The following is a 27,795-nucleotide window of genomic DNA, read 5'->3' on the forward strand; positions in this document are numbered from 1 at the left end:
ACTATGTTAAAATCACATTACAAGCTGGGGAGATAGTTCAGTGGAATAAGCACTTACCTGGCAAGCACAAGGACCTGAGTTCAGTCCCCGGTTCTAAAAAAAAAAAAAAAAAAATCACATTACATTATATAAAATCTATGCACACAAACTTAGACACAAAAGCCCTTCCTCTACGTGGGAAGCATAGTTCTATAAAAATAAGGGAAAACAATTACAGTAAAAAGCTGTGAAAACTATTTTCTGATTAGTAAAGTATACTAACAAGTACAAATAAACTCACAAATATGTAATGTACACTTGTGTGTTTATATTTATACATTTATTTATGTGTCTAACAAATTTATGGGATAATATGTATAATTTTGACCCCACCATTGTGCTGGTCCTAATATCACTAGTAAGGTGTTAGTCAAAGGTCACAACTTTTGAGTATTATAGTAAGTGTAACCAAATAGCTACTTAGTCATGTACAAACTATGGTGAATAAAAACAGAATAGGCCTTCCACTTATGGCAAAACTGTCGTGTTGGTAGACAGGTACAAAGAAAAAGGGGTAATCTGCATGCTTCTTTGTTTCCACCTTCTCTGTAAATGCCAAGTATCCTCAAATAGAAAAAGAAAAAGTAGATGCTGGCTAGAAATCACTAAATCGACCACTGGTGCAGACAGAACACAGGAATTCAGTCTTTCCATCCAGCTCTCCTCAGACAAATGACGTGTGAGGAACCAGAAGGCCTTGAGAGACAGCTGTCAAAGAGGAACCTGTGCGATCCGGAGCAGTCAGGACGCTTCAGGATGGGCAGAGGCGTCCTGCTTTGTTTATGCTTACTGGAGGGAAGAGTTATGTGAATTTCAAAATCCATTCCTTTCATATTTCTCTCCTATTTCCACATAAAGAGAATAAAGCTTTTTTTACTTTTTATTAAAAGTTTTGGGGTTTTATTTGTAAATTCAGGGTGGCAAGGAGGCCCCAAAGCTCTGCGTGTCTAGAGTGTGCCTTGTCACACCAATGTCCTTTCTTCTTCCGATGAAGTTACCAGACTAGAAAATGGGGTAAATGTACTTGTTGAATATTATGTTTCAACTTTCAACAAGACAGTTTTTTCAAATCTCTCAATGCCTATGGATTAGACTGTGAAATATGGCCATGAAGCCTGCAAGTAGGCAGAGGGGCTGGAGGGATCAATCCTCTGACCTGCTGTGCCAGCCCCGCCCCCAGGGCGCACTGAGACAGCGATTGAGACTGGGCATGATGGCACACGCCTGTAATCCCAGCTCTTGGGAGGCTGTAAACAGGAGAGTCACTACGAGTCCAATCTAGTAGTAAGACCCTGAACACCCTGTAGGCCCTTCCCTAAAATACAGAAAAAAAGAAAAGAAATACGGCCATGCAGAGGTCGTAAGCATACGTATTCCTATGCAATTGAGCTGCAGCCCCTGCATGGACACCACTGCTAACAAGGACAGGGCTTGTCATGATGTGCTATAGAACTTTTCTCCTAAATGCTTGGCCTCCAAAGTTTTTCATGAATGATATGCATGACTGTATAGAAAATATGCTTGCCAAATATTACAAGTCATCTGTAATTAGGACTGTTAATACTTTGGAGTTACTTCCTCAGCAAATACAGCAGACTTGAGTAGCTGCCATGGGCAGACAGACTGCTAAGTCTTCCGGCAAAATATATGAATAAGATATTGAACATCCAACAAAATAAAGATGTACCTATCACATCATGCCAAATAAGGCATGTCAAATTAAGCATTACAAAAGCACATGCTTAATTTATCCTCCGTTGCAGTGACTAGAATGTCGAATGAAACCAACTTAGTATTTTTAATTGCAGAATCAATTAATCAGAGATAAAAATCAATAATCAGTTAGAAAAAAGGTCAAAGTTAACTATTACCATTAGACAATGATCTTCCTAGAGAGGAACTGAGATTAAAAAATATTATGTAAGAGCATTTTTAAAATTCAAAATATAATAATTTTTTTAGGTTTGAGATCATATATTGATACAAGCTATATATAACCTGTGCTGACAGTCATTGCTTGTGGCATATTCTCTGCATTTTCATTACAAAATATATGACATTCAGCAGAGGTAACTAAAAGAGCCAGGAAAATGAAACCCTTTACCCTTCTCCAGTAGTCTCTTTCTCTTCTTCATATTCTGTTTTTAGGACTGGTCACTTACCATGAAATTGTCCTACATGGTTCTAGAGTCCCCCCCCTCCCCATGTAATTTAGATGCAGCAAAACTGACTTTCTGATTTAAATTTATTCCCACATAATGTGAAAAATGTCACCCATAATAAAACCTGCTTCGCAATTTCTCATGTAATTGAATTTAAATAGCTATAAATTAGAAATAACATTTATGGATAATTTGGTTTGAAGTTGAGCTGTAATTCTACCAAAAGAAAGAATTAGAATATAATTTAATCTTTTCTAGTCTTTGCAGTCTTGTTTATGTCTTACAAATATTTATCAGTTCAGAAAGGATATTATATTCTTCCTAAAGTTATCTGTCAAATGCATATTCAATACCTGCATTAGCTGTCAATCTCTTTTTATATGTATTTATTAAGCTACTTGAAAGTACTTAGCTGCTTTTGCACAGAAAATTAATTCATTAATTCCTGCAACATTTTCACTATCATTATCAAGATGTTTTTTATCAGCGATGATTCAACTATACAAAGACTTAAGAAAATTTTCATTTCAGCTTATACCTAAAATGTTTTCCTATGTTCAAAAGTGAACATGCAGAAATTCACAATGAATTTCCTTCACGTGCTTGCTTATACCGCTCGCTGTGCCAACTGGCCTGGCAGATAAGCTGTGGGCTCACAGCCTATTGATCATGCACAACTGTGCTTTTACAGATACCAGATAGCACGTTGGGTAGATATTTGGCAGCTTCCCCCAAGTACTAAAACCAAAGCTAAGTACATAACTTTGTTTGAATCCCAAGGCTGAGAACACACTTCTCATCTCAAAAATGCTATTTTTAAGAGAATAAAAATAGCAAGACATAAGTAAATAAAAATGATACAGAATTTCACTAAACAATATGATAGGGATTCAGGAATGGTTGCAAAATAGGTGAAAAAAAAAAGATAGAGAAAAAAATGTAAGCATTAGCTGCTCTTTCCAACAGACCAGCGGAAATCCGCAGTAAAGCCATCCCTTCTTCGGGTATCTGCTGTGTTTTATGAACAGTGAAAGAGCAAGTGGGCCTCCCAGAGGTCAGCATCGCCTTGAGGAGTGTCATCTATTTAGCATTAAGATACACCTTGCTCTTCCCCTCATGAAACTGAGTGTTGTAATACCAGGTGGTCACCAAATAATCACAGAATAACTGATAAATAATGCACTATGCTCTGTGAAAGGGAACACAAGGCACTTTGAGACTAACTGGAGAAAAACTAGTGTAAAGGAAGTTTTTTAAAAAGCCCTCTTTGAAAAGATGACCTTTCAACTGAGAGCCAGCCAATGTGTAGGGTTTGGGCAGGTCAAACACGGGAGAGTGTTCCAGATGGCTGGGCAGGAAAGGCCCAGGGAGCTGGCCAGACTGAGTCAGGAAAGCACGGCTGAAGCAGCTACTGAAAGGGTTCTGAGGCACCAGATAGTGCAAGACCCGGTTATTATTATGTGCATATTATTTTTTAAAAATTTTATTCAGATATACTATGAAGCATTTAAACAGTCACAAAGATGTTCATTTTTGAAGACTGTTCCTGAGAGAAAAGATTATAGAAAAGACATAACAACACAGTAGAATATTTTAAATAATTCTTAGAAGTGCACTCAATAAATGTTGACCTGGGCTGCTAAAATTTTCTTATCTTTGCAGATTGAAGAATTTACCATTCTCCTTTACCAAACTTAAAGAGCTTGCAGCATTGTGGCTTTCTGACAATCAGGTAAAAAAACAAAACAAAAAACACCTTGCCTGGTAGATTTTGTTTATTAAGATGAATCACAATTGAAATTTTGAATTACTGACTTTTTCCCAATAGATACACCACTGACAGCTGCTATGGAATACAGATTTTTACCCCATGAAAGTGATATTTTTATAAAGCTACCAGTTTAAGTATTGTCATAGACAAAACAGTACTATAATCTCCACCCTCTTCAAATCATCTGAGATCATTTGCATAGGCTCTTAGCTTCTGATGGGACAGATATGTCCTGAGAGGATGTACTTTAATTATAACTCTGAAGGTAAAGAATAAAAATCATTACCACAGTCCCCACCAGGGGGAATTATTATCTACTATGTTCTATTCTCTTCTCATGCTTTTAATTATAATCAACTCTATACTACAACTTTATTCCAGAAATTTTCTGATATCTTTTAACAACTGTTATCAGTATTTTTCTGTTTTGGTAGTATTCTGTATACAAAATAGAGCATAGTTAAATCAGTAATTGAGTACTAGGGAATAATTTTATTACATGGAAAGCAATGAGAAATACTTGTGGAATCCAATTTGCCACCAAAAGAACTGGCAATGTATAATTTTGACATAGTTCATTCATCCCCCTTTTTTTTTCCTTTTTCTAAAATTTTAAAATGTGAATGCTCAGATGAAAAAAAACCATCTTGAATATAGTTTGGCACCATTTTTTAGCATAATATTAGCATTACTGCTAAATGAATTGTTCACATGTATGGCCATCAGGCTACTTTGTGAAAATTAAAACTTCTCCAAAGGGTAAATGTGAAAATAGTGTTTGATTTTCTATTCTTCACAGTAATCCCATCAACTGACTAAAGTCATAGAATGTCATTCAAATCTTATCAATAAACTTATGATTTTTCACAGTATAGATATATCATAAATAAATCACTTGTGGAATCCATGTGAACATTACTAGGTAGAATAATCTCTCCTATAGTCTGGCATTATTTAAAAAAAACTCTCTCTACCATCATGATTTATTATTCTTGCGAGACAGTGAATGGAACAATGGTTGTACCATTTAATTTTCATTTTTAAGCATCCATTTAATGCTTCATGAAACAAGCTAGTTTTCCAAATCTTATTTTGGCTTCACTCTGATTAGTAAGTGTCATGAAATACGCAGATTTTTAGTACATTATGTACTACTTTCATTTCCAAAATATTTCTAGCATTTAATATACCAATTCTGAAAGCACTTCACATGTATTTTGAAATCAAATTAATGACAGAATGAAATATGACCATAAATATACTACAATATATCAGATACTTGCGTAATTGCTTGTCAGTATGTGGACTATGGCTTTACTTACAAAAGTGTCTCTTTAATAAATGTTTATGTTTCATACCAACTAAACTCATAAATGATCTTGCAAAATATGAACTTGATAGCAAATTCCATTTGTCTTTCTTGGGAAACAGTCCATGAAAATGAATAGGCATATAGAACTGTTCAGAAAGCTAGCTTAAATTGAAATAATTTAGCAATTTTTCTTATCAGGATTAAAAGTGGCATTGCTCAATTGAATAGGTTTTGGTAAGTTTTTAAAACGGGTACAATACAGAAGAAAATCTCATTATGAAAATGGTAGAAGTTGAAAACATTCTTCAACAATGGTCTTCTTTTATGTTACACTTCTTGACTCCAGTTTTTAACTTACTTTTCGTTTAATATTTCACTCACCTTGGTGAGGCCAGACTATTTAATAACCATTATCTTGTCTAACTCTGGTAGTCTTCGTGTTTGCGATAGTGTTCATCTAATTCCTGTGTTCTCGGCTTCCAGTCCAAAGCCCTTATCCCTTTACAAACAGAAGCCCATCCGGAGACGAAGCAGAGGGTGCTGACTAACTACATGTTTCCCCAGCAACCTCGCGGTGATGAAGGTAAATTGCCAGTAGAAACCTCTTCTGTATTTACAATGACCACAGATAAAAAGAACTGATGTGCTCTGATCTCCCGGCGGAGCTCACTCACGGGAAGCCCATAAAGGCAATCACGTGACACACGTGTATCGCTGGGGAGCTCAGCATGAGCATCTGCACTGTAATGTTTTATGTAAGGCTCCAGAAACAAGACCCTTCCTCTTTGGATCTTACACAAAAATAATGTCGACATTTCAAAGTAACTTCTTTGCTCGTTGGATTGCATGGCCCAGGACTAGGGAAGGAATGATGCCCAGCTCACCACAGTGAGCGGAGGGCAGTAGCCCTAGGAAAGCTCAGCAGGTGACACCTGTGTTCACGCATGGTCATCACACAACTGAAGTCAGGTGGTGTTCACATCTTCACACTCAGTCCAGTGACCTTGGGCACCGGATTGTTTCATGCCAGGAGCTAACCAGAAAGCAACGAGTTAACAAACAATGACCATTTTGTCACTTTCAACTTGAGTTTCCCTGAACAATGTCAACTATGATAAAAATTCTTTTTTAAAAACCTAAGCCTCTTCTAATAATTCAGTCTTCTCTCCTATGATCACATTCTTCATAAAAAGTTTTCAAGAGGTTTGTCTTCTAGTACCTGAAACTCAGTACCAGCTACTTGGCTGTCAGCTCCAGTTGACAGGCACTTTTCCAGTCAAGAAGCCCAATAATTCTTGGAAGTATAAACCCATTTTACTGAGGTTGTGGATTAAACCCACCCAGGTGACTTAAATGAGACCAGTTTGTAAGATAAACCATTTGCTTGAACACTTCTTATTTTTAGGGATAATTACAATAAATAACTTTAACTTCTAAACATAAGAGAATCACTTAGAGATGTCTTATAATACTTTTAATTCTAATTTTGACTCAGAAAAATAGCAAAAGGAGAGGTTGTTTTCATATATTTTTTTCATGAAAGAAAGGCCACCATGTTTACTTTTATGAGAAATCTTAAGGACTATGTTTCATTTAGGTAGCTTTGCTCATGTGCATATTCATGATGATATGTAGATTATCAGCATATTTCATTTTCACCAGAGGCAGAGAAAAGGAAAAAGTGCTTCAGGTTCATGGTCATTTCTGAGATCTAATCTCACAGATTAAGTCCCTAATTTTTCAAAGGTGTGAGATAGATGTAGTCAGGGAAGATGTCCTGAGGAAGAATTTATGTTTGCCTACTTGGATTTTTTGTATGTTTGTTTGTTTTTGTTTTTCCTTTGAGAAAAGTAAAGTTGCTAAGTGAAATTTTTTCCTGAACTTCAAGCCAGCCATCTTTCTTGTTTGTCAGGAATATAATTAATGAATTTTCAGAATCCTTTACACTAGACAAACAAAATACCACAAAGGCTATCTTTTGAGAAACAATTTAACGTAAACCAAGTACTTCTATTGCATTTTCATGTGATCTTCACAATTAAATTGCTAAAAAAAAATTATCACTAGCCAATATTTTGATGTAAAGATTTATAAATCGTTTCCCTGTTAATTTCAGGTACATTCCAACTAATTAAAATCTTAATATTAAAGACTAAATTTTCTACTTGTTCTCTACCCTAGAAGCACCATTGCCTCCACTGCCCGCAAACACACACACACACACACACACACACCCCAAAGAACAAACAACACTGGTGCAACCATAGGTACCTCATTACATAATCAGCACCAGTTTTTAGAAAATGCACGGGCTGAGGTTTTAATGGTTACACGTATGAACTCTGCAATCATGTACATATGGACCAGAGTCCCACATTATCCCCACAAGAGCTGCATGACTACTAGCAAACGTTGGAAAGCTCAGTTATGGTTCCCTTGTTAAGAAAATGTGGATGACAGTAGCACTGCCATTAGGCGGTCATGAGAAAGTGCTTTGTCTAGCTCTCTGCATTGTCTCTCTTATCCTACAGGAACCCTATTTGCAGCATTAGAAATCTTTCCAGACCCTTTGTCTAACTTATGAAAAACACATTGGAGTTAGTAGGTTAGAAGATAAGATGTTGTAATAAATACCAAGGGGATGGTACTCCTTCTTTGGTCATTCTTTCCTTCTTCCTTTCTCGTTTTTTTTTTTTTTTCTCTTTCCCTCTATTTCTCTTCCATTCTCTTTATTTTTGTATTCTTTTGTGGTACCTGTCCCCAGTTTTTGGCATACTATGTTAAGCTCTAGGGGTAACACTCTGTTTAAAAACAAAACAGCAGTAACACTTTGGAATCTAACTGTAGATTTCCAGTCAGACAGTGACAGCTTCAATCCTACACTCTGGGAAGAGCAGAGACAACAACGCATGACTGTTGCCTTTGAATTTGAGGAAAAAAAAGAAGACGATGAAAATGCTGGGAAAGTTAAGGTGAAACTTTTAGCTCTTGTTTCTTTCTTCTTCTCTTATTCCTTTGCTTTCTCCATAGTTATTATTCAAATAGATTTTGTGATCCATTGAGTAAGCTCTGTCGGGAGGGCCGGTCCATCTGGTCTCCCAGCTCCTGTCTTTGCAGCAGGCTGGTAGTTTGAGAAACACTGGTGGTGTGCTTCAGAATGAGAACAGTGTCTCAGTCCTGAGTCTGAGAGTTTGAATGCCACCCCTTCCTCCTGAGCACAACATGAGAGAGATTCAAGCTGAGGGAAAGCAAAATGCAATGAAATCTGAACAGTGGACTTCGTTCCTCTCAGTGCTTTTTACCTCTTTGGCACCACAGAGGTTTGCTTTTAACAATGGATCAAGCGTCAGGCAAACTGAGGCCACAGAGCCCACTGATGGCCACGTCACAGCAGCTCTGAGTATTTCACAATTTTTGTCTCTTTGACACCTGAAAAGAATCTATGACTTTCCTTATATGGGAGGACAAACATTGAGGGGAATTTCTACTGACAGATGGTGTTCCATAAGGAAAATAATCGCTTTCTTTGCACCAAAACGTATTTTTAAATATACTTTATTGGAATTCATCTAAGTCACATAACCCAGTTGAATTTTACAATCTCTATTTTTCAATTATTTAAATTTTCAACTGCCATCGGAATCGATTTAAATTTTATTAACACTTGATTTTCATGTTCTTGTCATGGCAACATCTTGAATCTCTCATTAAGTCTTTATACTACTTGTATATGTTTTCCATTATGTATACTAACAGCCCTCACTCTTAGTGACTAATTACGTAGGTAGTAATATATGCATCCTATTAATAAGTGTAGATTGTGTGATGTGTTCTGTCCCCTCTCTGCCATATTTTCTAAATGTTATTTCTAACCCGTTATTTCTAGAACCTTTTACTAGAATTCGTCAGTAAGGTAATTGAGCATTTACCGATAAGACCGACTTATATCATTGAAGAGAATTCAAAACGCATTCCCAAATCCAAAAGGACAATTTTTGTTAAAGATTTTGAATTAAAACAATGTTTCTGCATGGTTGGTTGGTGCCATCCATGCACATTCTTTTTTCTTAAAATTACGATTGCCTGGCAAAAAAATTATGCTAAACTAAAAGCCAACTAATCAACCAACCTTGGGAATATTTCATTTCCTCTTTGAAAGATTTCCATTGTTAAATCTAGAACCAATAGATGATATATTCTATATTGGACCATTGATTTTTTTATATTTCATTGAAGTGTTGAAAACTACATGCTTTTTTTCAACAAAATCTACACACAAAAATGATCTGAAAAACAATACATTTAATATGCTCTGGTATATGTGTCAATGAGAACGGAACTAGTAAATGCAATTATTTAGAAGCCCTGTTTGTGTGTTATGTGACTAGGTTTGTTTATAATCAGAGTAGGTTCATTATACTTTAGAGAGATTTTCCTTTATATTTATTTGCACTTTGTTTATTCACATTTTGGTAAAACAATCTGTTTTTCCAAAATCTCAACCTACTTGGCTTTAGCTAATTTGAATATTTCCAATGCCATTGGCCATTGGACAAATTAGAGCACAAACAAACTTCTAAATAAATCATCATGGAAGTATGATGAATGGAATATACTGAAATCTTACACTAAATTAATCACACTTCTCTGGTTCATTACATGTACAATAAATTTAATCTCATTTTACCTTGAACTTGCCTGAACTCCAAAAGGGAGCCAGTGGCCTATGCCACCCATTGGCAAATAGACTAGAGTATAATGCCCTGCTTAGAGTACGCAGAGAGTGAGTGCTGTGTGCTGTGACACTTCGGCTTCCTGTGACGTTGGTGCTGATTTGTTACATGGATGTAAAGCTAATTTTAATAGTAGTTGTTTAAAATGCATTACCCAGAATGAAAGAAAAGAGTCAAGAACAGAAAAGTTATAAAGTAAAAGTATTGCTACAGTGCTCCTCTTTCTCCCAGAAAATGGAGATTCCTTCTCCTACAGGGTCTCTCCTGCCAAGCCCCCTGGGAAAGGGGCCAGCGTGGGATTACTCTCCAACCTGCCAGACTGTCTGGCGATTGCTGCACACCATGGGCCAGGTGTGATCAGCAGATCCAAGATATGCCCGTCCCCCAGAGTGACCCACAGCTGGCATGGGGTTGTATAAGTGGCCTCCAGCAGGAGAGGAGCATGTGTACTCAATTACCAGTGGCAGCGCAGTCCACCACTCTTCCCTCTCTAAGTGGCAGACAGGTAGGCCTAGGTGTTTGGGGTAGGAGACTTCCCCACGTAGAGACAACCTTGGATCAGTGGTTGCTGGGGGATGTCCTGCATGACGTGGGGTAAGCGATGCTGATCACAAAGCAACCTCCACATGGCCAATGTTGGATCCTAACGTAATTCTGTGCTTATCGACATTGGCAGTAGGGTGGGAAGGATGGAGGCAGCGGTGTCTATCGGTGGGGTATCTGGCATGGTGTTTCAGTGGGAGGCTGCATTTTTATTTATATTTCTTTTATCTTTAAAGCTTTTTTTTTTTTCCTTTAAAGTATAGGAATACCAATAGTTGGGCAGAATGTTGATGATACCATTGGTACAATCTAAATTATCTTCCCCTTGCACACGTACGCTTTTTATATCATCAAATCTCTGGGAGATTAAGTAGCTAAAATTGATTCTTAAAATAGCATGGAACTAAATTGAGATTTGCTAAGAGCCGGCTTTGAACACAAAGATAGAAATCTGTTAAAACATCAATTTCCTTTAATTTGAAGATACAGATGATATGAATTCCTATAAGAGAAGACTGGGTTGGGAGTTGGAGCAAATAGGGCTTCCTTATCTCAGTGGGTTGGGTGTTTCTGAGGTTAGTGGGAGGAAAAGTATATCTTAATGGAATATGAAAAGACACCGTTTTCTGTAAACTTTACTATCCACATGTAATGGACTAGATTCTTATTCTGTGTCTTATATTCTTCCTACAATATAAGACAAGCTCAGCCTGTATCTTCCTAACTACCGCTGCTCTGCATTTTTTTTCACTGTAAAACATTCTAATTAATTCTGAGAAAAAAGTAATATTTAATATCAGTGATCAGAAAGCACTATTATTTCTCTTACTGGAATTGACAATCAAATCAAATGAGGATTTAATCATGATATGCAATATATTATATTATACGAATATAATATAATATATGAGAAATAATTACATGTGAATTCAAGATATCATTTCCAAATGCCCAAGCTATTAATATTAAATAATTCTTCTTGAGTACTAAATGTTTGGGGGTCTCCCAGATCTTGTAGCTGCTATTTGCATTTTCTATACTTTAGATTTGGGGTGCTTATACTGTTATAAAACATTTCTGTTTTCAAAAAGTAAAATATTTTAGTAAAAATTTTGCATTTTAATAAAATGTTTTTGTAACATGAGCAAATACTTTATAGTGAGTGACAAAATGCAAAACTTTTATGAGTATAATTGGTAGGCTTTCCCACCCTAGGATGTAAAATATGAATGTATGTCCTTTCATGCTACATAGAATAAGGCAATATTTCTAGCCTTATTTATAGTTAGAAATATAAAGAAACTGCTTTTATATTTGAGAATTACTGAGCTGTTAACGTAGCTGTTTATTCCTTTCTCATGTTCTACATGCATGAGTTGAAAAGGGTAAAAGCAATACAGTCTTCAAAAGGGCATTAACTGTGCTTGTGAGAGCCTAAAGCAAAACAAGTGTCAGAGTTTAATCTTAAAAGCATTCATAAAATAGTAATGTAGCTGCACTTTTAACCGAAATCATATCATTATTTAACTTAATAAGATCTACTTTGTAGACTTGCTGTACTTCTTTGACAATGTTACACCAATATATTCTGTAGCCACAAATAATACTGGTAAACCAAAAGCCACGAAGCCAGGAAAACCCAGTTTGCATCTTCCCTTAGATGAGCTGCTTGTCTTGTATAAGCTCCAGTGTTCCTGCTGTGCAGTGAGAATAGCTGCTGTAATCATTTATGACATTCAAATAAGATTTAACTAAAAATTAATGATCCATCCTATAATAATGAACGACCATTTACGACTTAGTATATAAATAGCAATACATATTTAACCTATAGGATCCATCATAGTCATATATTATGTAAAAAATTAATAGTATATCAAATATCCCTATAAAACATTTAGCTTGCCTTGCACGTAATAGGTACAGAGTAAGTAATAACTGATTGCACCTAGTGCAAAAGAAGATTTAGCTAAGTATGAAATAACTGTGACATATCTAGTACAGGATCTAGATTACCAAAGGAATCTTTATCTTTTTGAATACCTAACTAAAATCTGTATTAGAAATAATGTTGAATATCTGCATGGAACTTACCAATTTTCAAAGGACCTTCACATTTATCTCTTTTTCCTCAAAATTAACTCAGGCATGTGGGAAAGGTGTTAATATTCTCACTTTTGATGAGTGGATGGACTCAAAGATTAGCAGCTAGCGAGGAGCTGGGGGTGACTCCCTGGCTTACGTTCACACGTCCTGACTCCCTGTTCAGCGAGCTCCGTAGGACACCAGTAAATTAGAAGCAAGCAGCTGATTTTCTAGATAAAATGAATCAACATTTTATGAGACCTGGAGTCCCCACAATTTGGAGGAAGGCTTGTGCGGAGAAAGACATAAAATGACTCCAGAATACGTAAACGCGGCTACTCCCATGACCTTGGAAGAGACGTGAAAGTGATAAATCTGTCTCTAGATTTAAATATTTTTATGAAAAGAAAATGCCCAAATACATTCTGGTGACATGGCCAAAGTATCTCACTAGCGTGCTTATAAAATAGCCAGGAAACATTCTTCTCAGGGCCATTAGCCAACAACCTTCTGATTGTGTCAGATGGGGGGCAAAGTCTGTACAAAGTGGATTACATTATGCAGTGAAGTATTTAATTTAATTAAGAAGAGTGTTTCACATTTCTGCCACCTTTAATTCAATTTCTAAGTGTAATTTTAGTGTTGAACATTTTTTAGTCATGCAGAATTTTAATTTAATGCCCTACATTATTCCATATATCACTAGTTAATAAAAGTAAGATATTCTAAATTGGCATGTTGGTCACACTATTCTGCAATTTAGTTTTTTTTTAATGTAGTTTCTTGATTCTTAGTCTTTTGATGTTAAGTACTTTTAAACAAGTTCAACATTTTAACTGAAAATTAGATTCATCCCATAATACTTCTGATACCAATTTGAGCAGCAGACCCTTGGGTGCATGGGTCCCCGTGCACTTTGTCCAGCGTGGATGTCACTGTTTTGTGTTTAAGAAGGCTTTTCATATTTAGTACGCTGGGACATATTAATATTAAAGTAGAAAAGCTTATGCTTCTTGCTCTATAGAGTCTATCCTTGCCTTGGGTTATTATAGTTTTACTTCTGTATATTATTAGCTTTGTTCTTAGTTATTTGGGAGTGAAAAAGGTTTAAATACATTTTACAGCACTTACCTAGCCATATTAATTGGTGCTTTTAATTCCTTTCCAAATACATATTGGAAATTATACATCTTTGATATAAAAAGGAGTGGTAAAAATCATCTAGTGAATCCCAACCCTACTATTTGATTAGGAAAAAGACCCACAAGGAAGACAAAATGCTAAGAAGAATACCACAGTTGGCGAATTTGTTAAAACTGCAGATGAGCAAAAGTGTTTGAGTTTGTATTCATGATACTCAGAGCTCTCCCATGCCACAGTCTTTGACATTCCATCAGTTGTGTGGGTGTGGGCTGGGCGCTGCATGCCCCTTGCTCCTCCCACACTTCCTTCTGTTTCCCATCCTCTCCTCCTCCTCTAGCGCTCTCCCGCCTTCTCTCCTCCCACGCCACCCTCACACACACACTCTCCACAAACACATACCACAATCACATAAGCCATCCCACGTTGTCAAGTTGATTCTACTCAGATTCTAGAAGGCATGACTATTGGAACACAGCGCACAAAGGAAATCTAACTCTTCTTTTTGTCCAATCCCTTTGGAGCAGCATGGACAACCTCTAGTTATCCTATTTTAAATACGTAATAATAAGTGTTCTGCTGGCAGGATACTCTGTAGGGAATAAATTCATTATTTAAAGTAGTCATTAATATGTATCCCTGAAATCAGATCGATACCCCAACATAAAATTCAAAAGTGGAATTAAATACCTATATAACTATAAGCTAAAATGTATATATTTGTCTGAAATATATTAGATAATAGTTTCAATTTTCATTCCTCTTTATTAGAAGATGTTTTTCAAGAAGGTATTACTTTATTAGGATAAAAAATAAATAGGAAATCCCCCACAAAGCATTTTTTTCTTAGGTAGCATCAAGAATTAGCTATGCTGCCTTTTTGATACAGGCTGCTAATTATATATTTGGGCAGAAGCTATTATAAACTCCTCACTTTTTAAATACATAACTCTACTTTTAAATCTTTGGGGGAGTTCCCTCCCGTTACTTGCATATTCTTAATATCAAAATTATTACTTACAAATAATTAAGGTAGCGATGTGTGAAGAATCTCTGGAGTGTGAACGTTGCAGATAATAACTTGATTACATTTTTCAGTGTTGGACCTAGTTCTATTTCAGACATCTCAAGGGTCACTCTAAACATAAGATGTAATCCAAAACCTGTCTATCAGCTAGAAGAGTAGGAAAGGTGAGGAGAAGTCACCCGAGGCCGACGTGAGCAGGACATTATGTGTCCTCCTTGCTGAGGTATCCCCCCAGCTCAACACTCACTGTATTGCATTTGGTTATTCTACTGCACATAAAGTGGCAAAGCTTTGTGAATGGCATGCGTGCTGAAGTTCTTTTTATGTTAAATTTCTTTTTATAAACTTCTAGGTTGAAATAAACCTAAAACGATATCCAACTCCTTACCCAGAGGATTTAAAGAATATGGTAAAATCTGTTCAAAATCTGGTGGGTAAGCCAAGCCATGGAGTGCGTGTTGAGAATTCAAACCCAACTGCTAACATGGAGCAAACTGTGAAAGAAAAGTTTGAGCACAAGTGGCCGGTGGCCCCCAAGGAGATTACAGTGGAGGTATTTGAAGGTTATGGGTAATTGCCAGCATGGTGTGCATTCTTTGGAATTCTAAAGGATATTTTTTTAACTGACCAGATATCTTAGGATAAGTACATTTTTACCCTAAAATATAAATGATCTCTCTACTATTTCAAACTATAAGGGTTGTGTTTAAGAAATCACAGATAAATGATACCCTCACATCCGGGAATCACAACACAGCTCCCCAAGTCCCAAAACACACAGAATGAAGTTTCTCAGTTAAGCAGGGCCCCGCCGGTGATGGCATTATGTTAGTAAAATAATTGTGCAAGCCCCACACTTTCATCATCTCCATCACTAGGATAAACTAACCGAAGATTTTTCATTCTTAAAGTTTCTATAAAATTCTTAATCAGGTTCAGAGCAATTTTTTCAGGGTTTTCATGCTTGGGTCACAACCATTATAGAAAATGTTATCAACAACAAAAAGAAGAGATGAGCTTAGGTTTATGGAATTGAGTCATATGAAGCCTAGTTCCTCTATTTCTGAATTAGTTAGAAATTCATCCTTATTGATGTGTGCAGTCTGAAAAGAATTCAACTACATGTATGCCACCTCTACTCTCTCATCAACTCTTCTGTTGATCGAATTGTCATCTCTCTTATCTCCATTAAAAATATAATTGTATGAATGTCTAGAAGTTCACATGACTTCTCAAAAACTCTAGATTGCTAAAACTCTTTTACAAATCTGCATTTCAAACAAGTTGTTTCATTTGTGAAACACCAACTGTAAGGGGCACACTGTGCTAGACACGTAAAAGAAGAAGAAATATAAAATGTCTTCATAGTCCCCAAGAAATTGGAAGTGTAGTCAGCTGAATATGGTACATCAGAAGTGATCCGAGAACATCTTTGTAAGGTTTGATCATGTAATAGGTTGTGAGATGGAAAATAAAACGCACACTAAATTAGGCCTGAGGTGCGTGTTAGAGATTAGAGGGTCATTTTCCCGACAAAGAAAGACTTTGAGCAAACAGATGCGCAGTGTGCCCACGTGTTGGCAAAAATATCTGCCCCAGAGCAGGGGACAGCAACTGGATATGAAAGGAAGAGAATTTCTTAAGTATTTATTCTCATAGCTTTTAATTTATAAAATTATTGTTGTATTTTCTCTTTTTCAAGATGGATGTTATTTTATCTCTAATACATTAAAAACATATGAAAAGGATAGAAACTCATCTTTTTAATATACATTCAATACATAAGTGTCTATTTTTAAATCTCATGGAATCGTAGTTTAAAATGAAAGTAACTGTGCCGTCATGAAAGCCTTCCAGCTAAGTAAAATCTTCTACAAAAATAAGATGAAATTCAAGTTGTTTAACTGGGGGTTAAGCCAAGACAGGGAAGAGATAACTTTGGTCATGAATTTAATAACAACCCTGCAGTAGAACTAATGAATCTTAAATTTGGCCCATGAGCATTTCAAGCTTAACAAATCCAGCACCCTATCAAGTGTTTCTTTGCCGAACTTGTTTCTACTCCTGCATTCTTGACCTTGACCTCAGCGGGTAACGTTATCTGCCAGTTCTTTCAGCCAAGGAGTCTGAGAGGTGGGCTGATTTCTATCTCCTTTCCTTTCCTGCTGTCCTCCTCCCTTTCAAATAACTACCAAAGTCTTAGATTTTTCACCAGAAGTAATCTCAGATCCTCCACTCTGTCCTCCTTTTCTGCAAAAACCTCAGTTTCTTGGCTTACGTTGTCCCTAACCTCCTCATTGCCTCTGCTCAGATCTTTCTGAAAACAACACAAATCTAATTATTCCCTTGTCTTCCACTGCAGTGTTTTCTTAACCTCCAGAGCATCCAAGCTTCCTAGTTAGCTAGAGCGGACTCATTAAGTGGGGCTGAAACAAAACCTTCCAGCTTTACATTTAATTGTGTGGCTTGCCCCACCCTTTTCTCAGTTTTCTATGATTGCTTTTCCCCTTGAAAAGAGATTTGACTGGTGAGTTCAGTGTTTTCTCTAAAAGTGAGATTCTAGATCTTTCCTAACTTTTAGTCGTGCTAGAGCAAGAAGGCATTGCTTCCTTTATCACCCTCCAGGCTGAAATCAAGGCGCCAAATCAAGGCTCACATTTTATTTTTTCAATTTCCTTATTTAATAAATATCAGTAAACCAACCATCAGTCAGACCATGGAGATGAAGCATTTAGTCTACGTTTTGCACACATGGACCACTGAGCCATCGTTATTTAGTTCTTCCTGCCAAGATTGTGGCAGAGGGTGTTTCATTATACAGAGCATCATATATTTATCCATGTGGCTAAGCACAAAAGGCTAGTAGAAAAAAATAGAGGTTGGCAGGAGCGGAATCAAAAGCAGAAAGAAAAGCAAAGGTAAATAGATTATGAAGCAGCCAAAGGGGAAAGGAAAGGTAAACCAGCATTGACTGCTCTCGTTTTACTTGCTATATTTGTGTAGAGAGTTTTAACATATGTTATGCTAATTGAAGAATAGACTCCGGAGGATGTAAGAACAGAAACAGGTTTCTAAGAAGGCTCCCCTGTCGTCCTATTTTCCCTTATAATAATGCCTTCTGGAGACTGTATGTGTATTTGCACTTTCCAAATGTTCCTCAGATGGCTCACACGTCCTCATCTTTCAAGTTTCCACTGAAAGTCACCTCCATAGCAAGGCCTTTCCTGATCACCCTGCCCAGTCTGACGCTAATGTTCTCTGCTGCCTCACCTGTGTATTTATATTAAATAGAAGAAACACATGTACGTTTGTTTTGCTTATCAACCGTGAGTTTCACAAGGACAGGGACCCTGTTTTCATCTTGTCAGTCATTGTACACATAGCCCCTGATTAAGAACAGTTGAACTTAAGATTTTTCAACTGTGTAATGGTACAAAAGAAATGTGCATTCAGTCGACCCATCCTTCAGATTTTGGATTCTGTTCTTTTCCTGGGCTAGCACTAAGTGGTATACTCTTCTCTCAGGATACTGGGTGGCAGCAGTAAGACACAGCTTTCAGCCAGGCACGAGATTACAACTGATCGCCCACAGGGTGCTGTGTGGCTAGGTTATGGTGCCTGGTACGAATACGTTAGGTATATTAAATGCACTGAGTCTTACTGATATTTTTAACTTACAATGCGTTTATCATAACAGAACCCAATTGTAAACTGAGGGACACCTGTATATGCAGGGTCCCACCAAATACTTTCTACAGAGTATAATATTGTTGAATAAGTTAATGACTGATGTAGTCCAGTAGTGTGAATCTGTTCACATGTCTACCTTACCATCCAATCACAAATTTGTTGAAGTCAGAGACAGTTCCTGACCATTCATTGATTGCTGGCCTCCTTGCTTATCCATAACTTCTACCTGTGCACTGAATACACTCTTAGTAGATGAACACCCGTAGTGTCGCTTCTGACACTGGCCCAAGACCAACATAAATATTTAACAGTTCCAATTAAATAGACTTAAGTTAATAAATATTTATATTCTACTAAGTGGTCATTTGGGAAATAATACATAATACACATAAATGGGGAAAGAAAATATTTTTATCTTTTTCTTGAAATAAATAAAACCAAATTATCACTCAGATGCATGCCCACGTTGGGCATCACCTCCCTTCTCAAACCTGGAATCACAGTGGGTACCCCAAGGCTAACTCTTGATCTGTACCAATCACAACCCCAGAAACTGAGCCTCATGAGGGTGCCCATCAGAAATGATGTGCACTCCCGGGTTGAAGCTGAGTGCTAACATAGCGGCCCAGACCCTGACAATGTCAAGTCCTGCTTGGTCACTAGGGACATTGGCTAGAACCCATGATGCGCCTCAGAGCACAGTTCATAAATGAATGCAAGGGTGTTTTAAGCCTCGCAGACATAAACTAAGACCTTTGGTCTACCTTGTCACCAGTTACGGACCTTTGCAAGTCCTGACACTTCTCTGAACCTTGATTTCTGATCTTTAAAAACAAAGATAATATTAGCACACTCACGGAGTTCGGTAGCAATTAAATCAAATGATAATTAAAGAAGTCCAGAGTCAGGACAGTTCCTGTTCATTCCCAAAAGGCTGGTTTCTTCTTATTATTTTTTTTAATGTATTTGGTACATGGTCTCACTATGCAGCTCAAACTGTTTTCAGCCTCCCCAGCACTGGGATTACAGACATGTGCCACCATGTTTTAGTGGCCAGCTCAGCATGCCTGGGGGCAGGGCAGGTGCAGCATGTGGTGCTGGTGGTCAAACCCCGGTCCCTGTGCTTGCCTTAGCAGGCGCTTAGTCTACTGAGCTATCTCAGCGGCCCTGGTCACTTATTCTTGCCCCATCTTCCTTTAATCCTCTGTGTGTCACCTGCCCTACCGGACACCTATTCACCCTGTCTACTGTATTCAAAACTTCTGAACCTTTCCCTCCTTAGGAAACTTAGTCCAGTTCCTTCTGCAGAAGAACCACATCTTTCTCCCAATAATACAAAATAATTGACTACCCTTGAAAACTTTCTTAAATTCCCTTCATCAGTATGAGACCAGGACTCCTAAAAACTCAGAAGTAGCTTCTTTGTTTCCCTTGGGCATCTATAATACAATCCCTCTTTATAACAATATTGGCCAAGATTTAATTTCAACAGCAGAAAAGCAACGAGATTAAGCAAATCTTACCTTTTCCTCCCACTTTTCCACCCTTTCATCTCCTTGCCAGAAGAAAATATATTTCAATGTGCTTTTGAGTCTCCTGCAAAATTTGGTGATCCACCAGTAACCCGCACAGTCTGCACCCACTGAAATTGCCCCAGATGGTCAACCTGCTTTTCCAACTAGATTTCTCTACCCTTTATAAGAGGATTTCTAGGACAAAGCCAATGATTAATTTTCCTTACAGAACAGTTAACTTTGTTCAGTGAAGCTCATTTAGGAACTGACCATTTCTTGGGCAAATGATACATATGGTAGACAATTAATTTAAAGAAGGAAGGAAAGCTGGAAAGACCCTAGTTCAAGCCCTGCCTCTATCACTTAGTTGTGTGATTTGGAATAGTGCTTCTACCTCACTGTGCCACCATTTCCTTAGAACAAAGATAATGAGAATAAATATATTTTAAAATAACACATCACAAAGGCGTTACCTTTTAAACAACTAACATAGCTAGCATTGACAGCATGCAGCATGTTGGCACTGTTGCAGGCAGTAAGATGTGCTCCATAATGGAGCTCCATCGCCATCTTCATGACTACCACTTTGCACATGAAGATGAAAGGATCCATGCAGTCTCACGTTCTTGCCCATAATGTTCTGCTTTGAAATGGAGAATCCCAGGACCCTGGAGAAAAGATGCAAGATCATGATGTCTTGACAGCCAGACTCTTCCCCTGCTTTCCAGGGCTCTTTCTGATTCACAAAGTTCTTGATCAAGATCAGAAATCTGTACCTGAGTCAGATCATGCCTACCATGCAGAGTTCTGGCCACAACTTCAGCTGAAGGTTTCATCAGGACAAACTAGATCTCTTGAGCATCAAATATGTAGGACATAAGAAGACTGAAATATTTAGTAATATGATGATTTTTGCATTCATACACATGCTTGTTTTATTTCCTTGTATCCTCAGCTTGGATGTTTTTTCTTCATTAAAATAAAATGTCTGTATTTTATTGTCATAAAATTTCCTTTTAAAATTATTATTTCATTCAAATCATTTACCTTTAGTTTCATAAAATGAAATTATAAATTAGTGCTGATTCCTATCTCACAGTGATCTTCTTATAAATTTCCCCAGTGATGTGCAAAGGCTTTTCTTCCATATTATGTCACTCTAAAACTTGATCACAAGTTTCTTATGCTAATCTTTGAACTTATTTTCAAAATGCAAGAAAATAAAAATTTCTCTCTAAGCCCCAGGATTTTCTCTCTTGACTTTCCCTCTTCAAATCAGATTCTTCATCTTATCCCTGTGGTGCTCCCTTACCTGGAAAGGGAAAGATCGCCTAGCTAGAAGATAGGAGAAGTGTGCTCCAGTCCTGTGCAGTGCGCACCCCTCTGCAAGCCCACCGCTGAGCCGTGCCTCAGAATCCTGCTCTTGACAGTGACAGGCTTAGCCAAACAATCTCGCAGTCTTCTTCTATTAAGAAAGCACTGGCAAATATTAGATATATTAACATTAATGGAGTTTCACAGGCAAATGTTTGTAAATAAACCTAGGATGAAAGAAGAAAGAAAGAAAGAAAGAAAGAAAGAAAGAAAGAAAGAAAGAAAGAAAGAAAGAAAGAAAGAAAGCAGACAGGCAAGCTTGCTACTACAGGAGTGTGCTTGGCAACATATAACATTATAGTAAGGATTTCCATCAGTTGATTACACCAACCACTTCGGTATTCAGCAGGTCCTTTTGAATTTCTGATATTTGTCCTCGGGTCTTTTCTTTGTCTGACTTAACAAAATAGTTTTAAATGCATTAGTATGATGTTCCAAATTAATAAAAGACTAACAAATGAAACAGCTAAAAGTTCTTTTAACTTAAATTCATGTGAAATTTAAGAAAAACAGATATAAAGATAGCTAGCATGCATAAATTTCTCACTTCTTATACATACGCAAAGCATTTTGATAGCTGGAAGAAAAGTGATGGTTGTTACTTTGCCTTTTCTAATCCTGTCCCACTGTTTGGTTAGCTGGAGGCAGGATTTGACTCATAGATGTCTCAAGTCCATGAGTGTTTTCCAATTTTATTTGTCGTGATAAAGCTATATTCTTACACCACTCTGGTTGATTACTCTTAAGGAAGGGATTCTAGGATGACTGTTTGACAGCCTAGATTGGTCATGAGAAAACTATAAATTTTAGGGAGAAATAGTAATAGAACTAAAGCAATCAAGGAGATAATCATGAGGACAATAGTAAGAGTTAAGAGTGAGAGGGACAGAGTAGGACTTACAGGACCCAACAGAGCATTAGTGTGACTAGGAACAAAACACATCCAGTTGGTCAATGGCACACTTGAACTGGAACTCGGACAGCTTGCCATTAGAGCCCTGGTATTTGTATAAACGCCATGCACACGTGTGGAATCACTGTTCATGGAGGGCCCACTCTGATTCAGTCATGTTGAAAAGCAAGTTCAGTCTCATCTCCCCAACTGGACTCACATTTTGTCTTTCTTTGGAAACTCCACAGTTCTTTGCACAGTGCTAGGCATATAAACAGCATTGGAAAATATGTCTGATGAATAAATGGCCTCACTTAAATTAGAAAAAGAAATCTGTACTCAAATCAGAGATACATACGGCTCAGCCTTCCCAACGCCCCACTTTGAACTAACTCCTAGGGCCACCTGTGTCTTTGAATCTGAGACAGATAAAGATATTGCCATCTTGGTTAATCACTGTTTAAATGTTTACTTTCCTTGTCCTGTATTATTATATCTCTCAGGATTCTTTTGTTCATCCAGCTAATGAAATGAGGATTGGGGAACTTCACCCTTCATTAGCTGAGACCCCTCTGTACCCACCCAAACTTGTTCTGCTAGGGAAGGACAAAAAAGGTAACATCGTGACGCTGATGTGCAAAATTCGCTGCCAATGCATGTGCATGACGGTCCGCCAGTTGTAAATTTCATGATGTACCATAGTCTATAAAAATATTTTACGAGTACGTATTTCTAACATTAATCGGTGTGGAATCTGCTTTTCATACTTACTTTTCTGTGTTTGCGGTTGTCGTTGGTCATAGCATTGTAACGTGTTTCCCCTTTAAATTTCAGAATCAACTGATGAGTCTGAAGTTGACAAAACTCACTGTCTGAATAACAGTGTTTCCTCAGGCACTTACTCAGACTACTCGCCCTCCCAGGCCTCCTCGGGGTCCTCTAACACCAGGGTTAAAGTGGGATCCCTGCAGACAACAGCTAAAGATGCAGTTCATAATTCTCTGTGGGGTAACAGGTGTGTTGAGAATTCCCGCTATTCTCTTCCCAAATGCTTATTTCCAACAACTTTTATTTTATGGAATCTTCTTAATCCTGGGATTATATTCAGCCCATGAGTGACACAGAAGACAGAAGGGGCAGGTAAGCAAACATAGCGCATCTGGGGTTTCCCGGCACGGATGGCCCCGGCTTGTACAGCGAGGCCACTCGTCAAGGTGAAGACAGTGGGAGAGTCACAGGTCACATGATGCTCGGGACTAAAAAGCTTAGAAGTCCAAAACTGTGTTTGGCCAACATAGGTGGATGAAGCGCATGGACACTTCACGATTCCGAATGGTTTTATAAGTTAAAATGAGATCTATTTAAAACATATATGTACCTGGCAAAAGGTAAAATATCCAAACAACTTTCGTTACCATTCTAATTATCCTCATCTTATCACTTCCTGAGGGAGGACACATGGGAAGGCCCTTGATCTTCCCAAGAGGCCTCCTTCTGTATGTTACCCCCATGTCATAAATGAAAAAACAAAGTAAATGCTGCATGGAACAGTCAAATGACCATGAGGCAATATTTCCCTCTTCTAATTCATTTTATAATTTGTTGCTATATTTTCTACTATCAATAACAAATAAAAATTGTCTTACAAGGTAAGTAGTGAATAACTTTGGCTCTTCTTCATACAGCAGCTGACGATATTGCCACCCGTAGCAATGTTTTCTTTAGTACTTCATGACTAATTATTTCTATTCATTAATGCCCATGATAAAACTCTTGAAGTTTGTAAAATCCTAAGTGTTATAGAGCTGAGATTGGCATAGGTATTTGTGGAAGAGACTTTCTAAACACATGTTTTTGCAGTTAGCCGAAGAACATAAAAGCCTTTCTCTCACTAGAATAAAAATAAATGTATAATTCACCACTACTAGTGTGTCATTGGTTTAGAATAAACTTTAAAAATGAGCAGATGCTAGAAATACGCTAGCGATGGCCACCAGCATAAAGAGGCCAATAAGCTGAAGTCATAGTATGATTTCTGTTCTAAAGAAAGGCATCAAACTTGCTCTCTTCCATGGTACTGAGTGTCTTTGCAACGTAGCCTTATTAAGGGCAAGCTGAGTTCCCTAGATCCACCATGACTTGTTGAAAAAGCACTTTCCATCATTAATTTAGCAAAGTATGGAGTCAAATATCTTCAGGGATGAGTACTAGAAGTCAAATGATTCTATCAGTCAGATTTGATGGCTCTCACTGCAGAGACTCATCCATTTCATTCATTTGTTCATTCCTTCAACAAATACCTCTTTATCCGTACTCTGTGCTCTGCGCTCTTCTGAACCTAGACAGAAAATGATTTCTGCCCTCAAAAATTTACAGTCTAGGGCTGGGTAGATACCTCGGCAGTCTAAGCACCTGCCTGGCAAGCGCAAGCACCTGGGTTCAATTCCTGGTACCACATGCCCTGCTGGCACTTTATAAATGCCATTGCAGGTACACCATGCCAGCCACTGAAACTGTAACTGTAATCTCAGTGCTGGGGAGGCTGAGACAGGAGGATCACTACAAGTCTGAGCTCCTGTGTAGTAAGACCCTGTACCAAATAAGTAAACAAATAATTTTTTAAAAAGAATTTATAGGGGGCCAGGGAGATGGTTCAGTGGAATAAGTGCTTCCCTGGCAAGTGCAAGGGCCTGAGTTCAATCCCTGGTTCTGAAAAAAAAAAAAAGAATTTATAGTCCAGCAGAGGATGCAAGATGGTCAGTATAATAAAATATCATAGGGCAGTAAATTTCATATTGTGCCATAACAGGGTGTTACTAGGAAGAAATAAAAGAGCAAGATTTATTTTGTAGGAGACATGAAATGATGATACAATATTACCTTAATCCTAATTCAGGTGAGGATGAATAATCTGCTCTCCAAAAATGGTGCCCGTCTTTGCTGTTGGCTTGTTTTCTGCAGGGACCAACTTCACATCTGTGTTTCTTCATCTTATGTTCACAGGATTGCACAATCTTTCCCACAGCCTCTGGACGCAAAGCCATTGCTCAGCCAGCGGGAAGCAGTTCCCCCAGGGAATCTGCCACAGCGACCTGACCGCCTGCCTATGAGTGATGCTTTTCCTGACAACTGGACTGATGGCTCCCACTATGACAACACGGGGTTTGTCGCTGAGGAGTCCGCAGCCGAGAACGCCAACAGTAACCCTCTGTTAGGCTCCAAGGCGAGAAACGTGGCTCCTCATGGACGCAGGCCTTTGCTCAGGCAGGAGAGGATTGTTGGTGTCCCCCTTGAACTGGAGCAGTCCACTCACAGACACACGCCAGAAACAGAAGTGCCTCCTTCCAATCCTTGGCAGAATTGGACTAGAACCCCTAGTCCATTCGAAGATAGGACTGCTTTTCCCTCCAAATTAGAGACAACCCCCACAACTAGTCCCTTGCCTGAAAGGAAAGATCATCTAAAAGAATCTACGGAGATACCCAGCCCTTTTTCTCCAGGAGTGCCATGGGAGTATCACGACTCCAACTCCAACAGGAGTCTTGGGAATGTCTTTTCTCAAATCCACTGCCGTCCTGATTCCTCGAAAGGTGTTATTGCAATTAGCAAAAGCACAGAGAGGCTTTCCCCACTCATGAAAGATATAAAGTCCAACAAATTCAAAAAGTCGCAGAGTATCGATGAGATTGACATTGGTACCTACAAGGTGTATAACATACCATTAGAAAACTACGCCTCTGGCAGCGACCACTTAGGAAGCCATGAACGGCCAGACAAGTTGCTGGGCCTAGAGCACGGCATGTCCAGTATGTCTCGAAGCCAGTCCGTGCCCATGCTGGATGACGAAATGCTCACCTATAGCAGCAGCAAAGGGCCCCAACAACAGAAGGCCTCGATGACGAAGAAAGTCTACCAGTTTGACCAAAGCTTCAACCCTCAAGGAGCCCTGGAAGTGAAGGCTAATAAGAGGATCCCGCCCCCTTTCCAGCACAATTCCGAGTACGTGCCACAGCCCAGCAAAAACATGGCCAAGGATCTGGTCAGCCCCAGGGGTTACCCAGGCTACCCGCCCATGGAGCAGATGTTTTCCTTTTCTCAGCCATCTGTCAACGAGGATGCTGTGGTGAACGCCCAGTTTGCCAGCCAAGGGAGCCGGGCGGGCTTCCTGAGGAGGGCCGACTCCCTGGCCAGTTCCACAGAAATGGCCATGTTCCGCAGGGTCAGTGAGCCCCACGAGCTGCCCCCCACGGACAGGTACGGCAGACCCGCATATAGGGGAGGGCTGGATCGCCAAAGCAGCGTGTCAGTGACTGAGTCCCAGTTCCTCAAGAGGAATGGCAGGTATGAAGATGAACTCCCTTCATATCAAGAAGTGAAAGCTCAGGCGGGAAGTTTTCCCGTTAAAAACCTTACCCAGAGGAGGCCATTATCGGCCAGAAGCTACAGTACAGAGAGTTACGGGGCCTCCCAAACCAGGCCAGTTTCAGCTAGGCCTACTATGGCAGCTCTTTTGGAAAAAATACCGTCTGACTATAACTTGGGTAACTATGGTGACAAGCCATCAGATAACAGTGATGTAAAGACGAGGCCTACTCCTGTGAAGGGAGAGGAGAGCTGTGGTAAAATGCCGGCAGACTGGAGACAACAGCTGCTTAGACATATAGAAGCTAGAAGGTTAGACAGGGTATGTTTGGCCTTTCTCTGTAAGAATATCCCTCCTGCCTTTAGTTTTGCTTTCGTGGCATTTCTAAGCACGTGTAGCGAAGCATGAACTACGTGTGTGAATAGATGGTCAGCATTTTATTTATCTTGACATTGTGGGGGAAATGGATCTTGATAGGGTCTCTTTTTCCCCTTGGGTATTGCTTAACACTTTCCGCAAATCCATAACCCGAGAGTGAATTGTTTATCAAATCAAGCCTACATACTGTCAGTAAAAATTGGACTCTATTATATGGGATGGTGCTAAAATTGCCTTCTAGCCATTAAGGCAAGCCAGATCCCTCTCCGAGGACATGAAACTGTTCTCTAGTGACCAAAGGAGTATAGTTTTTATTGGATCTATAAGAAGTGAGTCATTCACCCTTTTCTGCACAGACTTACTTGTATTAAACTCAGGCACGATTTGTTTAGAAAATTTGCACATACTTACTGCTATGGGACTACTAAAGTTATTACTTCTAATGAGCAATAATCTTCCCAGCAAGAAACAGAAAAAGAAAATATGCAGAGATTAAGTGCCCTCCTACACACTATTTTACTTAATAAAATTCATGCCATTTAGAATTCGGGTTTTTATACAGAAGAAAATGTTTAAATTCCAAACATACTACAGACAACAAAAATAGATGGTACCTTTATAAAGGCGACAGATGTACAAATTAGCATGTATACAGTAGCAGAAAAAAAGGAAATTAATCCTAATTCAGTGAAAAATTGAGTTGTAGAAAGTATGGAATGCACAGTGATTGGGAGAATCACTGTACATAAAGCCTAGAATTAGTTTTTTTGTT

General features: G+C 38.4%; 1 protein-coding gene across 1 annotated transcript in view; it reads left to right on the forward strand.

Annotated features, from left to right (window-relative positions):
* The window catches only part of Lrrc7 (leucine rich repeat containing 7), a 369,797-nt gene that overhangs the window by 231,592 nt on the left and 110,410 nt on the right, over positions 1-27,795 (forward strand). Inside the window, 9 exon segments of the mRNA XM_023718276.1 lie at positions 1,034-1,098; positions 3,864-3,933; positions 5,768-5,867; positions 8,132-8,256; positions 10,274-10,522; positions 15,165-15,365; positions 22,786-22,897; positions 23,117-23,297; positions 25,286-26,966. Of these exon segments, the coding sequence (XP_023574044.1) occupies positions 1,034-1,098; positions 3,864-3,933; positions 5,768-5,867; positions 8,132-8,256; positions 10,274-10,522; positions 15,165-15,365; positions 22,786-22,897; positions 23,117-23,297; positions 25,286-26,966 (2,784 nt within the window).

Source organism: Octodon degus, unplaced genomic scaffold, assembly GCF_000260255.1.
Source record: "Octodon degus isolate 3935 unplaced genomic scaffold, OctDeg1.0 scaffold00057, whole genome shotgun sequence".
Taxonomy (NCBI): domain Eukaryota; kingdom Metazoa; phylum Chordata; class Mammalia; order Rodentia; family Octodontidae; genus Octodon; species Octodon degus.